The sequence below is a fragment of the Xenia sp. Carnegie-2017 genome, unplaced genomic scaffold, assembly GCF_021976095.1.
Source record: "Xenia sp. Carnegie-2017 unplaced genomic scaffold, XeniaSp_v1 HiC_scaffold_24, whole genome shotgun sequence".
Taxonomy (NCBI): Eukaryota; Metazoa; Cnidaria; class Anthozoa; order Malacalcyonacea; family Xeniidae; genus Xenia; species Xenia sp. Carnegie-2017.
This window is the reverse complement of record NW_025813487.1, coordinates 16,045,944-16,062,391: the sequence shown is the minus strand read 5'-3', so window position 1 is coordinate 16,062,391 and position 16,448 is coordinate 16,045,944. Positions and strand designations below refer to the sequence as shown.

At 35.7% G+C, this 16,448-nt stretch overlaps 1 protein-coding gene and 3 non-coding genes across 4 annotated transcripts; all 4 read right to left on the bottom strand.

Moving 5' to 3' along the window:
* Nucleotides 1-658: 658 nt before the first annotated feature.
* On the bottom strand, nucleotides 659-13,367 carry LOC124450793 (transmembrane protein 214-B-like). The gene is made up of 19 exons (XM_047001443.1): nucleotides 13,223-13,367; nucleotides 12,088-12,302; nucleotides 11,953-12,006; nucleotides 11,398-11,488; nucleotides 10,643-10,774; nucleotides 9,781-9,863; nucleotides 9,590-9,698; nucleotides 9,307-9,388; nucleotides 8,782-8,889; nucleotides 8,679-8,709; nucleotides 7,590-7,786; nucleotides 6,784-6,838; nucleotides 6,500-6,580; nucleotides 6,374-6,406; nucleotides 5,365-5,506; nucleotides 4,556-4,652; nucleotides 4,295-4,463; nucleotides 3,518-3,884; nucleotides 659-1,950 (listed from the first exon to the last, which is right to left on the bottom strand). Exons 1-18 carry the CDS (start codon nucleotides 13,347-13,349, stop codon nucleotides 3,525-3,527), a joined length of 2,166 nt encoding a protein of 721 aa, XP_046857399.1. The 5' UTR covers nucleotides 13,350-13,367; the 3' UTR covers nucleotides 659-1,950; nucleotides 3,518-3,524.
* Nucleotides 13,368-15,359: 1,992 nt separating this feature from the next.
* Trnad-guc lies at nucleotides 15,360-15,431 on the bottom strand. Its single transcript has one exon. It is a non-coding gene; the product is annotated as a tRNA-Asp (tRNA).
* A 394-nt stretch (nucleotides 15,432-15,825) lies between these two features.
* On the bottom strand, nucleotides 15,826-15,897 carry Trnad-guc. The gene has a single exon. It is a non-coding gene; the product is annotated as a tRNA-Asp (tRNA).
* Nucleotides 15,898-16,337: 440 nt separating this feature from the next.
* On the bottom strand, nucleotides 16,338-16,409 carry Trnad-guc. Its single transcript has one exon. It is a non-coding gene; the product is annotated as a tRNA-Asp (tRNA).
* Nucleotides 16,410-16,448: the final 39 nt, after the last annotated feature.

Genomic DNA, 16,448 nt, shown 5'->3' with positions numbered 1-16,448 from the left:
CGCATTGCGAAAGTCGTGTTTCATCTTGCACGAGCAGGAAATTACGTATACTCCCATAGTTTTCAAACTCACAGAGAGGGCTTTAAAATACCAAACGTGGTGATGATTTGACATTTATTTTACCATGGAAATAATTTGACGTAAGAATTAAGCAAGCTAGCGTCCCAAGATAGCCTCGTGTTTACAAAACCTTGGGAGAAAAACAACGAGCTTTCAACTATGCACACGAGACAAAAGTAAGCTGGACAAGAGTGCGATAAACATATGACTTGTTTACAATGTGCACAATTTCATATATGACTCTGAATGCAAGCAAAATTTGCTCACCATTTGAGAAGTGCGAAGTCGGCTTGAGGGCCTGTATTTCGTGCAACGTTAACGTCAAAATTGGCACAATTTTTCTTAAATAGAAACAGTGTTGAGTCATGTCCAAACAAGTGGCATCGTTGCCATCATTTAATTAATTCATCGTTATTTCATTCAAAGAAATTTAATCATGTAGATAATTACGTATGAAAGCGTTTAAACTTTAACATGAAACGTATCACAATAGCCTAAGGGATGATTATGAACGTATAAAATCAATTAGAGCAGGGCCTTCCGCGACATCGACCTGGCCGGACAATTTTCCTATTTTTAAAATGGAACAAATTTCACGTAACATGTATAAACTTCGAGTTTAATGAATTGCACACAAGGATTTCCGCTTCTTGTTATTACAAGTGTTAGTAAAATAAATATGTTTATTTAGCAGCATGAAAAGTGCAAACACAAGAGCATCAAACCACTTGAGATTGAGCAGAATGACGATTAATGCGATAATGCATTCGAGATATGATCGTTATGTACAACCATTTTATATGGATCATTTGGTATATTACTGGATAGGACGATCAAAATATGATCATCTTAACAAAAATTTTCTATGGATCAATGACTACATGATTGGATAAAACGATAAAAATATGATCATCTTAACAACCATTTTGTATGGATCATTGACTACATGATTGGATAAGACGATGAAAATATGATCATCTTAAGAACCATTTTGTATGGATCATTGACTGCATGATTGGATAAGACGATCAAAATATGATCATCTTAACAACCATTTTGTATGGATCAATGACTACATCATTGGATAAGACGATAAAAATATGATCATCTTAACAACCATTTTGTATGGATCAATGACTACATCATTGGATAAGACGATAAAATATGATCATCTTAACAACCATTTTGTATGGATCAATGACTACATCATTGGATAAGACGATAAAAATATGATCATCTTAACAACCATTTTGTATGGATCAATGACTACATGATTGGATAAGACGATGAAAATATGATCATCTTAACAACCATTTTGTATGGATCAATGACTACATGATTGGATATGACGATAAAAATATGATCATCTTAACAACCATTTTGTATGGATCAATGACTACATGATTGGATAAGACGATGAAAATATGATTATCTTAACAACCATTTTGTATGGATCAATGACTACATGATTGGATAAGACGATCAAAATATGATCATCTTATCAACCATTTGGTATGGATCATTGACTACATGATTGGATAAGACGATCGAAATATGATCACCTTAGTATCCATTTCATGGGTATCATTCAAAAGATTATTGAAGACGATCGGATTATTCAACGAAGCAATGACTTCAAATAATTAAAAAACGCTTGCCTTGAAACTTCGTATTTCAAAAAAAAAAAATGTTGCTGGTTATTTGAAAATATTGTAAAATCTCGACTGACTGACGTAAAGTTAAATGTCAATTATTTTACGAACTCGTAATAACCGAACGACATCGCGGGAAAGTGAAGGTCGTTGCAATGCGATGAAATAAATAGAAAACCTTTATCTTCTTCTTTAGTTTTTCCATCTTTAGAAACAAGTTCCTTTTGATAATTTCCATCTAAATTTATTAAAAAAAAATATCACTGTGTTATATTGCATACAAAGCGTTTTCACTCCTCCCCCAAGGATCACGTGACATAACAATGGGTAAAGCAGCCATATTGTTGTTCTAAACAAAAGAACTTCGTTAAAATTCTTCTTAATTGGCACACCAGCATGGCTGCTATGACCTCAAATGAAAACACTCAATAACACAAGCTCGAACATGACAACTTTTCTGAACCGATTTTTTCACAACAGCTAGCTCTGCTCTTCACCAGATACATACAAACATAGCAAGTACTACCACTTGCTATAATTTGTGAAAGTTTTAATGGCAGTAAATTGAAAAAACATACCCATAAAAGTTTTATCATGTAAAGTCAAGATTCGAGTAATATTAACAACTGAGGGTAGAAGGAAAAGGCGAGCGGCTGTGGGTAGAAGGAAAAGGCGAGCGGCTGAGGGCAGAAAGAAAAAGCGAGCGGCTGAGGGCAGAAAGAAAAAGCGAGCGGCTGAGTGTAGAAAGAAAAAGCGAGCGGCTGAGGGTAGAAAGAAAAAGCGAGCGTTTGAGGGTAGAAAGAAAGGAGCAGCTGAGGAAAGAAAGAGGAGAGGTTGAGAAAAAGGGAGCATGAGGGAAAAGAAAAGGAGGGTTGAGGGTAGAAAAAGCGAGGCTGAGGGTGAGGGAAAGGAGCAGCTGAGGAAAGAAAAAGGAGCACTGAGGGTAAGAAAGATGCCGAGAAGAAGAGGCCGAGGGTAGAGGAGAAAAAAGCTGAGGAGGGAGAAATGAGGGAGAAGAAAGCTGAGAGAATGAGAAAAGAAAAGGATTGAGGAGGAAGGAATGAGGAGAGGGAAAGGATGAAGGAAAGGAGGGAAAGAAAGAAAGGGCTGAGGGTAGAAAGAAAAAGCGAGCGGCTGAGGGTAGAAAGAAAAAGCGAGCGGCTGAGGGTTGAGGGAAAAGGCGAGCAGCAGCGGGTAGAGGCGAGAAACTAAAGAGTGGATGATTATGGTGGAGGGGGGTAGAAGAAGAGGTGAAGGGAAAGAGGATGATTGAGGTAAGGTGAGGTAAAGTGAGGTTCGTCTTTCACGTGTTTCACGTGACCTCGACGTGTGAGAGGCACTATGATAAAAATGTCGACTTTATTTCAAGGTCATGATCAAGTCAAGAATGTAAAATAAAGTCGAAATATTGCTTAGAAATCTTATCTCTGGTCAATATACCTCGAATCGTGACTTTGCAAGATGACGCGACTTTGCAAGATGACGTAACTTTGCAAGATGACGTGACTTTGCAAGATGACGTAACTTTGCAAGATGACGTAACTTTGCAAGATGACGTGACTTTGCAAGATGACGTGACTTCGCAAGATGACGTAACTTTGCAAGATGACGTGACTTTGCAAGATGACGTGACTTTGCAAGATGACGTGATTTCGCAAGATGACGTTTTTTTGGAGTATGTTTTCTATTATACTTATTTAAAATGTCGGGTGGAAAATGTTTATGTGACAGTCAAATATACAATACGACATTCTTCAAGACAATATAAGCGAAATATAAGTAAGCATAAACTGAATTTTTCAAACCTTTTCATTAAATGCGTGAAATTATCCAGGAAAGAGCTTTGGTGAGATTGGCGACGAGTAGAGCCCAGGCCATCATTACGTACTCGTGCACAAGAGCCAAGATATGCGGAACTGTCGTGATCACTTCGTGAATGAGACGTCGTAAACCGTCTCGAACGGCGTCAAAAAAGTCTGGCGAGAGGCCATAAAACCACATTCCACTTTGAAAGGCAACATCGTGCGCACGTAATGCCACGCGTGGAACCCAAATCGCGAGTGCGTTCCACGCTATTTTCGTGTATTTTATAATAATAGGAGAGGAATAATCCCATATTTTAAGGAGACCTGTGAACGCAGCGTGGAAGAAGTTCGAGAGAATGCGATCAACCTTAATGTACAAAACATAAAGATGAAAAAACCCAGTACCATTACAGATTTCATGAAAAAATGAGAGATTTGCACTGTTTCCTAAGTTAACAACGCTGTATTTTAAATGAAATAAAACAAGGGGGTAGGTCAAATTGTTGATTTTAAGTATAAATTACTGTGATTAAAAGATGCTATGTTACTACGCCGTATGCTATAGCATTGAATAGATTGCAGGGGCGGTCACATTACTCATAATACCCAATAATACCTTATCTAAGAGAGGCGGTAGATTTCTAAGAACAGACTGTCTTGCAGGGGCGGTCACATTACTTATAATACCCAATAATACCTTATCTAAGAAAGACGGTAGATTTTAATAACAGACTGTCTTGCAAGGGCGGTCACATTACTCATAATACCCAATAATACCTTATTTAAGAGAGGCGGTAGATTTCTAAGAACAGACTGTCTTGCAGGAGCGGTCGCGTTATGCGCATATAGTAAAGCTTCACCAAGTTGTTTCATCAGGTAATCGGACGTCGGTCCAACCACTTCACTCACTGCTTTATACCAATAGGGAAAATGTTTTGCTAGCCAGCTAAACGAGAGGAACGAACGGTTAAAATTGCACAAGTATTTAGAATAAGGAAACAAAATGTTGTCTTTCATAGCAAAGTTAAAGCTATTTACCTATTAATTCGACTTGCGTACAAAATACCATAATTATAAGTCTTCAGTAGTAGATTTTCTATTCCATATTGCTTCAAAACCCACGATGTTTTACTGTCTATATATTAATATAAATAAAAGAATTAAACATCGTGAGTCCTCGCAAAATTCTCTCGCTATAAACAAATACAAAAACAATCTTCACTCCGTGATAATCGCCTCTAAAAAGACGATGATTTTCACAAGTTTGGTCAAGTACAGAAAGCGAGGGGAGAAAGGAGGAGAGTGAGGCGAGTGGGAGGAAAAAGGGCTGAGGTATGATCGAGGTGAGGGAGAAGGTAAAGAGAGAAAGAGAGAGGGGTGAATGAAGTGAGGCAAAGGGTATGGGTGAGAAGAGAGAGGGTATAATTAAGATGAGGGGGGAGGGTAGAGGTAGAGATGAAGGGAGTGAAGGTGAGGTAAAGAGAGAAATAAAATAACATGTAGCTGACGTAAATACTATTATAGTATTTGGAGACAAAAACTGTTATGATACAATGTACTCTTAATCCTTAATCTTACAGTACAAGATTACATAGGTTCGAAATTGGATTAGGAAACCATTTTGTCTATTTGTAGAACACGGTATAATCACCCTAAACGAAATGATGTTCAAAGTTCACCTTTCACGTGACCTCGACGTGTGTGGCACTGATTAACAAGGTCACGTGAGATCGAAACTTGGCCACGTGCGCGACTTCTCTTTCCCATTAAAAATCGACACACGCACGCACATTCATCACATGACCTACTTACGTTTATATCCGTCATTGATCACATGACCAACTTACATTCATATCCGTCATTTATAAAGACGTCAACACTGACGCAGATGATGATGATGATAAATAAAAATTTAAAGATTCTGGTCATTCCTGATGAACTATGATTTGACATGCGCGTTGGATTAATGGATATCATATGAAGAAGTTCCTACAGAAATGAAAAGGCAAAACAGTGTCCCCCTTTATCCCACAATAACCACGCGGTAAGAGTAAGCTATTTTTTTAAAATGTTTCTAGTTTCTTTGGCCGAGCGTGAGATTCAAATGTATTGGTTCTAATGATTGGATCTGAATTAAAACATTATACGATAAATCAAGTTAATGTAAAAGTGTTAAAACTTTAAATGAGAAATCAAGCTCATGTAAAATTGTTAAAGGCTTAAATGATACATTCGTACACAGACATACAAAATGATACATTCGTACACAGACATACAAAATGATACATTCGTACACAGACATACAAAATGATACATTCGTACACAGACATACAAAATGATACATTCGTACACAGACATACAAAATGATACATTCGTACACAGACATACAAAATGATACATTCATACACAGACATTCAAAAAGAACTTCTCATCGGCAGAAAATAGTTTAACAAGGTAACATTTGGCCAAAGTACTAAAACATTACATACAAGTTACACAAAAAAAAACAAACAATAGCATATTTAACAACTAGTGGACCATCATCTTCTTTAGTTAGCGCTTTGCAATGGTTACTCATGCTGGGTTAGTCTATCGAGGTTAATCAATCTTTAACGTGGAATATCATTGCTACCTAACATTACTAAAAAACGTCCCTACGTAGTATGAAAAAGATGAAACACATTTTTGAAACATTACAGCCATGTAGCTATCGCAGGTTATTGAAAATGATATGAGACAAAAGCTGAATCGTTAGAAAATAACTTTCCTCTATATCTTATAGTTACCAAACAGCGATACAAACATATCAAAATATAACTTGTCACCATAGAAAATCATGAAAAAAACATAACGTACCTCGCATGATTTTTGACAATCGTCAAGGCCAGGCTAAAAAAATAATAAAAAAAATATGATATGTGTGCATTAAGCGAACACGGTATCCCCATTGGTCCCAAGTCATTCATTATCAACCCGATGTACCTTATAACGTTCCCTCTTGTTTTGTTCTAAGTTGATCTCTTGAAACTCGATCAACGTCTCCAAAAGATGCTTTTGAGGAATCTGCCAAAAAATATAATCATAATAATTAAATATATTATATAAATTAAAATACAACCAGCCGAAAGACAAAAGGCGATAAGACCATTGACGCCATTCAGCAGCAATGACGTAATTGATGACGTGTGAATAAAATAGAACGATGGTGAAGAAGGACGAATAAATATCAGAGAGACAGATTAAAGAGAATGAATTGTATTAGATACCTCATAATTTAACTTCATTGAGTTCCAGTTACTGACGATAATCTTTAATAGTATGCTACAAAAACATAAAATGTAGTAAAGTATTTTATAAAATAAAAACAATAAAACGCGTGCGGTGATTGGTCTATAGCTGTGTTTGCTTTAGCCTGTGCACAACGATTTCCGATCAACCAATCAATCAATGAGAATTTGCATATCAATCATGCAAATTCTTGATAACATTTCAAAAAAAATTAAAACTTTTGTTTTAAAATTTGTCTGTTTCGCATTATTGTTATTTTATAATAAAAGAAATGAAAGACGTTTTTCGTGTCAGTACAGGCTTATGCAAGCCTCGGAGACGTTTGTGAAAACTCTCGAGCATGTGCAACCCTCGACCTTCGGTCTCAGACTTGCACTGATCTTCTCTCGAGTTCTCCCAAAGGTCTCCTCGGTTTTCATAAGCTTGTGCAAACACAGTAAACATCTTTTATTTCTTAACTGAATAACGCTAGATTTACATGTTTGAAAATGTAGATCGTCCAGGTTTGTATAGTCTTGAGAAGGACTGTTTTTGTTGTTGTTGACTGACGTTTCGACAACCTAAGCGGTAGTCATCTTCAGAGTCAAAAAAGTCTTTTGAGTCTTCAGAGTCTTTTGACTCTGAAGATGACTACCGCTTAGGTTGTCGAAACGTCAGTCAACAACAACAAAAACAGTCCTTCTCAGGACTATACCAACCTGGACGATCTACATTTACAAACATGTAACGATACTCCCGGGTTCAAACTATTTAATTTACTACGCTAGATTTCTTACTTTCATACCTTGACTCCTTCATATGAACGGTGTAGGTTTTTCTCCATTGCAAATGACACGTTTTGTCTTTCTTTAGACATTCTATTAAACACCTCAGGGCTTCCCTTCGATATTTCTCACCTAGTTCTGTGTTCAGCGTGCACAACAACTCTTCGAAAACACTGCTCAATGACGATTCAGATGAACGAGTGGTGAAAACGATTGCCTATAAAATGGATAGTGGATTAAAAAGATACTGTTAATATCGATGGAGCATTCCTAAATAAAAAAAATGATTTGGAAGATATGATAAGCGGTGGTGTGACCAGGTTGCAAGTTTTGGTCCAGTTATGTAAATTTCAGAACAATATCATAATTCATCTCTTCAAAAATATGTTTTTTTCGTAGCAAGTGAACCAATGATTTAGAACCCATTCCTCTACATATCTAACTACCGCGTCAAGGTGAGGCCATTGATTTCTATCAAACTAACTAGTAATAGTGAGGCAAGGACGCCATCTTGAAAAGTGGCAAAAAGCAAAACTCAAAATGAAAAATGAGCTAAAAGAAAGTTTGAAAACCCAATCCTATCAAACATTTTAAATATCAAACCTAGAATGCCAACTTTGCAACTGTATATGAGCTCGGCAAAAGCCGTTAAATCGGCAAAATCCGTGAACTCGGCAAAAGCCATGAACTCGGCAAAAGCCGTAAACTCGGCAAAATCTGTAAACTCGGCAAAAGCCGTGAACTCGGCAAAAGCCGTAAACTCGGTAAAAGCCGTAAACTCGGCAAAAGCCGTAAACTCGGCAAAAGCCGTGAACTCGGAAAAAGCCGTAAACTCGGCAAAAGCAGATATTAATCGTAAATATCGTCAGTCTTGCCACCTTTCAAGATGGCGGCTTGCCTTATTCGTAAGTATAGAATTTTGGCGGAGTCGGATATCTAGTAGATTGGGTTCTAGGTAATTGAAGTGAACACAAAAGATTATCAAGGCGGGATAACATAGACAGGCTGACTACGCTAGAGACGATGTAGATGAAGTCAATTGATGGAGTATTCATAAAAATACAAAATAATTGAGAATGTATAATATGTTTGAGAACTGAATGTCATACTTTGATTACAGGATAAAGAGATTGTAGTTGCCTAGAAAAAAAAAGCATACAAAGAAATTTAATAGAAAATATCAATACAAAAAACTTCAATAATATTTCTTACGTTTGATGTTGGATATGCGAATATTTTGTTGCATGTGTTAGTTCCATCATGCGTTGAAATTGCTTGCCATTTAATGGTATTTCATTAAATTTATCTGATTTGCCGAGTCTAGAAAAATGTAATTATCAACAAAGACATCAATGATACTGTTGCATTTATCGTTGTACAAAACTATAACGAAGTCAACGAGAAGATGTTATACAAAACTATAAGGAAGTTAAAGACAGTATGCAAAATTATAACAAAGTTAATTAAAGATGTTATACAAAACTATAACGAAGTCAACGAGAAGATGTTATACAAAACTATAAGGAAGATAAAGACGGTATACAAAATTATAACAAAGTTAATTAAAGATGTTATACAAAACTATAACGAAGTTAAAGACGGTATGCAAAATTATAACGAAGTTCATTAAAGACGTTATACAAAACTGTAACAAAGTTAAAGAATATGATATACAGCAAAACTATGAGGATGGCTTGCCTTGCAAGGATGAGTTTCAGGATGAATATACCTACTTACCTTAAAGTCAGTTGAAGATGATCAATAATATAATTAGAAGTATGTTTTTGTTCAATAAGAGGAAGAAGTAAGTTAAACCAAACTAAAAAAAGACGAAACATATTAGACGAAACATTAAGACTAAAATTTTACTCAGATATGATAACAGATTTGAATAACAATGATCGTTCATACGATGTCACGATCAGAAACAAGAAAAAACATAATCTACACACAATTAATCACGATCTTACAACGTTAAAACATTGAAAAGAAATACACTACATATTATGCTCAATGTTACCAGTTAATCTCTCTTTCACATCTTCGTTGTTGGAAGTTTGTCCCAACACCCAAAGCAACGACAATTTCTCACGAGAATTCTCCCCCTTTGATATCACAAGACTGAGGCACTAAATGCAACGAAATAAATATTTAAGAAAATGTTGATTTGCGGAAAAAGAACGACAAGATTCAACTGACATAACGCTGTACCTCGTCGCGCTCTTTTATCAAAACACGAGGAAAAGATTTTACAATGCATTGAATCATTGCTCGCACACCATATGTGGCGTTACCTTGTGGGAAAATTACATACATTAGACTCATATTGGATTGAACACAGTTACATCACTACCACTTAGGATCACGGGGGGATACTGGGGATACTATTACATACATAAGACTCATATTGGATTGAAGACACTTACATCACTACCACTTAGGATCACGGGGGGATACTGGGGATACTATTACATACATAAGACTCATATTGGATTGAAGACACTTACATCACTACCACTTAGGATCACGGGGATACTGGGGATACTATTACATACATAATACTCATATTGGATTGAAGACACTTACATCACTACCACTTAGGATCACGGGGGGATACTGGGGGATGCTATTACATACGTAAGACTCATATTGGATTGAAGACACTTACATCACTACCACTTAGGATCACGTGGGGATACTGTGGGATACTAGTCCGCCGGTTTTTCTCGAAGGTGCGAGTTCAAATCTCGTCCAAGTCACATGTTTTTCATGTGCATATTAAAAACCATGTTAGGATTAATATATTATATATTCTCTGATGATGGCTTTGGAAAAAAGTCGAAACACGGTGCCATCCAGTAAACTGCTATAGTGGCGAGAATCTCTCGTCCATACGCATTTTAAATAAGATTTGACTCGTCTTCAATCCCTGTGTAGCTCAATAGGTAGAGCGACGGACTAATATACCGAAAGTGCGAGTTCAAATCTCGTCCAAGTCACATGTTTTTCACGTGTATATAAACAAACCGTGTTACGATTAATATTATGTACATTAAGGAAAAATTAAACGAACCTTTATTGATCTCTGTCACAAACTCATCAAGACAAAACCAAAATAAACGGCACATTTCGTCTTCCGTAAAATCTTCCAGCTGAAGAAGAATTACTTCCACACCATCATCAGGGATGGCACACAACGGAAATCCTTCACAAACACAACAAAGGAAGATTATATTGAAGTAAAAAGGGACTATGGGGAATGTCTAAGGATATTCTCAGTCTTCAAAAACACAACAAAGGAAGATTATATTGAAGTAAAAAGGGATCATGGGGAATGTCTAAGGATATCCTCAGTCTTCACAAACACAACAAAGGAAGATTATATTGAAGTAAAAAGGGACTATGGGAAATGTCTAAGGATATCCTCAGTCTTCACAAACACAACAAAGGAAGATTATATTGAAGTAAAAAGGGACTATGGGAAATGTCTAAGGATATCCTCAGTCTTCACAAACACAACAAAGGAAGATTATATTGAAGTAAAAAGGGACTATGGGGAATGTCTAAGGATGTCATCAGTCTTCACAAACACAGCTCTCTTAAGGAAACCTTGAAATTCCATATTAATTTCATTGGTTCCTAGTTATGACATTCGGTCATCACAAGTTGAATGAGATGCAATGCAATAAATCAACATAAAATTTAACATTTTTATGTATGAAGGTAGGTAATCGTTTTTCAAAAGAATTATTTCCACATTGAATATGTGCACAGTATCATTGAGAAATTAAGCTGCCATTGCAAATGAATAAATAAGAGAGAGGGAACCTTTGTCATAGGCTGCAAGAGTTGGATCTCTCTCCATTCCAAGTTGCTTGAACTGTCCTTGAAGAAAGGCTGTCAAATCTTTTAGCAAACCCTAAGCATAATAACAATTTGCCATTGTAGACCCAAAATGTTGATCAACTTTAATTAAGTATTATGAAGTATTGACAGTGAAACCCTGGTGCCAATTGGTTTATACCTGAGTTTGCATTAGCCTGTGCAAACCTATTTGAGTCAAATCAATCAAAGAGGATTTGCAAATAAATCATAAATGCAAGTTAGAGGAAAAATTAAAACATCTGTCTTAAATTTATCTGTTTTGCATAATTGTTATTTCATAAAAGAAATAAAAGATTTTTTGTGTTTGCGCAGGCTTATGCAAACCTTGGGGATGGGACCTTCACTTGTGAGAACTATAATGCAGGGGGGCCTTAACCTTGGGCCTCAGGCTATCACTGATCTGCTCTTAAGTTCTCCCAAAGGTCTCCTCAGTTTGCATAAGCCTGTGCAAACACAGTAAACATCTTTCATGTCTCAAGGCCAGTCATACATACATACCAGTCCATTGCGATTAGTCTGGGATATGAACTCCTTCAAACTTGAAGAATCACACTGAAATTAAATACAGACTAAAGTCATCAAAGGTTGCCATGTATCTGTTTAACTTCCCATTGCTCTTGAAAGGGCTCTAACCTTTTTCAAGCTTTCCATTAAAATGGCATTGGCATCTAAATGTGAATCCTTGTGATGTTTTGGCTGTTTTTTTTCTTTTTTTGTCTTGTGCTCGTGTCGTGAGGCAACATGTGTATCAGAGTCGTCATCACTGTACACCTCATTTGGTATGACAAAGGATTCCTTTTCTTTTTTATGTAAAGCTGCATACTGAGATTCCGACTGAGGTATGGGAGCTAAAAAGAATGATTATAACACTTCAGGAATTTTCTATTATGTTGTAGCTCAAATACAAATTTCGTTCCAGGGAAATTGATTACATTGTCATTCATATCTTTTCAAATTGATTTTTTTTAACAAAATTGCTTTTACTACGAACACGAGTGGTTTAGTTGACAGAAAAAGCATTGAGATTATGATATACATACAGCAACCTGGGACAGTGCTAGAACGTTAATTGGGGGGGGGGGGGGTTTATTCATATATTCAGTTGTGCCTGACTGACTTCTTTAGAAAACCAAATCACATTCAAAAGATATAACTTGCCCACAACTGAATGTATAAATATACACCCCCACCCCACCCCCCAATTAGCATTCTAGCACCCTAACTTCACTTAATCATGTTTAATATAAGAACACAACCAATAACCATCAAAAAGTACCATAATTTTAACAAGTGATAACTGATAATGTAGTCTCATCAATGTATATATAAAGAAAGTTAATGTAAACCACTCAAACCGAACATCTACCATGGATATTGAACAATAATGGTAAACTTGTGATCATTTATCATTACATGCAAAACTATATAATAATGATAATATAAATTAAACTATCACAATGAAAGTATTCAGGGGTGTGTACTTTGACCTTTTGCAAGGCGACACAGTTACACACTGACACACATATCATGTTTTTCTCTTTTGCAAATGAAGCACAAATATTTAAAACTAATCATGATAAGACACCTCAGACAATTTTTTAATAAATGTTGCATGAAAAACAGGCATTCGTTTAGCGCTGAGCTAATAACAAAGACAAAGAAATCATTGTAAAGTTCCACGTGTCGTGATGTAATCAAAACCAAATTCTCCTTGCGATTAGATTAGCTTATAAATAAAAAGCTGAGTGTTTGGCCTGAAGGAACATACGTCTGATATCCAATTTAGGCATAGCTCCTTCACTTGATTTTCCCTTGGTTTTCTTTTTTCCTGCACTGTTTTTATTCGCTTTCCCATCTTTTCCAACAACTTGCCAAGATCCTGTGCTGCTCGCCATCTTGCCAAAACACGACGGAAAGAGATCGGAAGCTTACGGAAGACTACGTTGTTATACATTGACAAACAGTGTTGACGTTGACCGTGGTGTTGACAAGACTACAACAAGTTCAAAACAAATATAAGGGAATTCTTATAAGCCCAGTAAAAAAACTTCTCTGTACTTAATCTGGAACAAGTTTGTTTGCTTATGATGAAAACAGAAAACTTCTTTTTTCGTTTTAACTATCTTCATTTCAAAGAAAGATGTGAGAAAAAAGCTCATAGTACCATCTTACACAAATGGATCAAAAACTAATTTCAGATTTTAGCCAATCATAGCCTAGAAGCTCATCAAAATCAGCCAATAAAAAATGAAAGCAGGCCACAAAATGATCTTAATCACGTCAATCACTTTTCACTCAGATGATGCCCCAAGCTTCGAAAGAGAAAGGTATGTTCGTGAAATATTTATAAATTATTTAAAAAAGTACTTCAAATAGCAATAAATTCGACGACAAATGCTTTCTTTGGTGTATGGTTACGTATTGTTGTACTTTTAAATGTTTTCGTCGGCTATTTTTGTGCAATTCGGGGTTTAAATGCATGTCTTCGTCGACGTGTTTGCTTCGCACAAGGGCACAAAAACCTTACAAGTTAAAAACGACAAGCTTGCTATGTTTTAATGTCTTTCTATCAGTTTTACTTCATTCTGTTGCCGAAGTAAAATATTTGTTGAATGTTTTTACTTTTAGCATGTATTGGTGAATCGATATGTTTTCATCAACAAAGTTGGCAACTGACATCTTTCTCGTTTCAACGCAAAAATACGAGCAAATTCTTAGTGAAAAATTACAGTATGGCAAAATGAGAAATAAGAATTGTCTTTCATATTCTTTGGTTTGATATTTGTCGGTAAAAGTGCTCTTTTGAACATAAACTCTGAAGATATTATTGAAAAATATGAAAATGTTGGTTCACGTTCATTAAATTGCCGCCTTTTTTGTTCCGCGTGAAAATGAAGAAGACTGGGCACAAATTATAAGTAACTAGCTTGACAAAAAAAAACAAAATTGTGAAAAAATGTTTGAGCGGAGTGTGATACGGATAAAAACCTTCATTTTGACATTGGAATAGTTGAATTCATAGCATCAATAGCATTTTAGTCAGCAAGAAAAATTTTTCAATCAAACACCAATGAAAAATAGTTGTCTTAGCTAAGCTATTTGAGAATAATTTGGAAAGGTCACCATTTAAAACCTATTGACTATTTTTAGAGCATTTTGCCAATAAACGTGTTTAAACTCTCTATGGAAAAAAAATGGTGATTTGTCTTGAAAATTGACTATGAGCAATCATGAAGAATACAAACAAAGTGGTATTTGAGTTGACTCAAACTAAAGTTGAAATTTGAAACAAAAATAAAGCGAATAGTTATGGGAAGATTTGAAAGAGAACTAAAAAGGCGTAAGGTAGGAGGCTCAATGTCATGTCTTAAACTTTCGTTAATTGCTTAGTTGTTTTAAAGTTATTTATTTCATGGTCGTATATACAATGAAAACGCTTTTGAAAATTTTCATTAGAATATTGTAAAATGTGATATGGGCAAAAACACAAAAACTTATGTTTAATTTGAATTGATAGAATACTCAAATGAAGTAAACAATCAGGCCTACAATATTTTTAGAGATTTATTTGTGCACACATTCAAAAATCTTCTTTCCTCTCAAAACTTTCCACGAACATTATTATTATGTATATGAACATTTTAAAACAAATTCTGCTGGGTTTAGGGTAAGAGTTATTAGACAATGCGTCAAAATTGTTGTTGTGAACGTCTTAATAATTGACATAAAATCGACATTCAAAAGCAAATAAATAAGTCTACACGATTTGCTTTAAAGATTTATAAGATATCAAAAGAAACACTTCATAGAGAGAAATCCATTGATGAAACAAAAAGTAATTTCACACTTGTCCTTACATCCGGAATTCAAAGTCTTAAAAGTTTTTGATCGGAAGAAAGTTTCCCCTCCCCGGCGGGGAATCGAACCCCGGTCTCCTGCGTGACAGGCGGGGATACTCACCACTATACTACCGAGGATTGCCTACAAGGCCGATATAAACTTCAAAAATTAAACTTTTAAACTACAATCTTCATGTTCAAAACCATATCTTACAGAGTCACTTGGATGAAACGAATGAGAATGTTGAAAGAGTTAGAGTTAGTGAGAAACATAGTTTAGAAAACTTTCACGAGCTTATAATGACATCACGACATCTTCTATTATTTGGAAAGCATACCACGACAGCACTTTTTGTTTTTTGAAATGTTCATCAACTCTTGAAAACACAGCGTCTTCCATTGTTGAGGTACATCATCAAAAGAAACATTTCATTCAGAGATATTCATTTATGAAACAAAAATAAATTTCACACTTTTCCTTACATCAGGAACTTGAAGTCTTAAAAATATTTAAGAAGGAAGAAAGTTGCCCCTCCCCGGCGGGGAATCGAACCCCGGTCTCCCGCGTGACAGGCGGGGATACTCACCACTATACTACCGAGGATTGCCTACAAGGTTGATATAAACTTCAAAAATTCAACTTTTAAACTACAATCTTCGTGGTCATTTCAAAAACGAAAAATTAATTATTGGACAAGAAAAAGAGGATTAAAGACCATATCTTACTGAGACACTTGGATAAAACGAATGAAAATATTGAAAGAGTTAGAGTTAGTGAGAAATATAGTTTAGAAAACGTTTTCGAGCTTATAATGACATCACGGCATCTTCTTTTAAATGGAAAGAATACCACGACAGCACTTTTTGTTTTTTGGAATGTTCATCAACTCTTGAAAACACAGCGTCTTCCATTGTTGAGGTACATCATCAAAAGAAACATTTCATTCAGAGATATTCATTTATGAAACAAAAATAAATTTCACACTTGTCTTTACATCAGGAACTTGAAGTCATAAAAGTATTTAAGAAGGAAGAAAGTTGCCCCTCCCCGGCGGGGAATCGAACCCCGGTCTCCCGCGTGACAGGCGGGGATACTCACCACTATACTACCGAGGATTGCCTACAAGATTGATATACATTGTAAAAAATCAATTT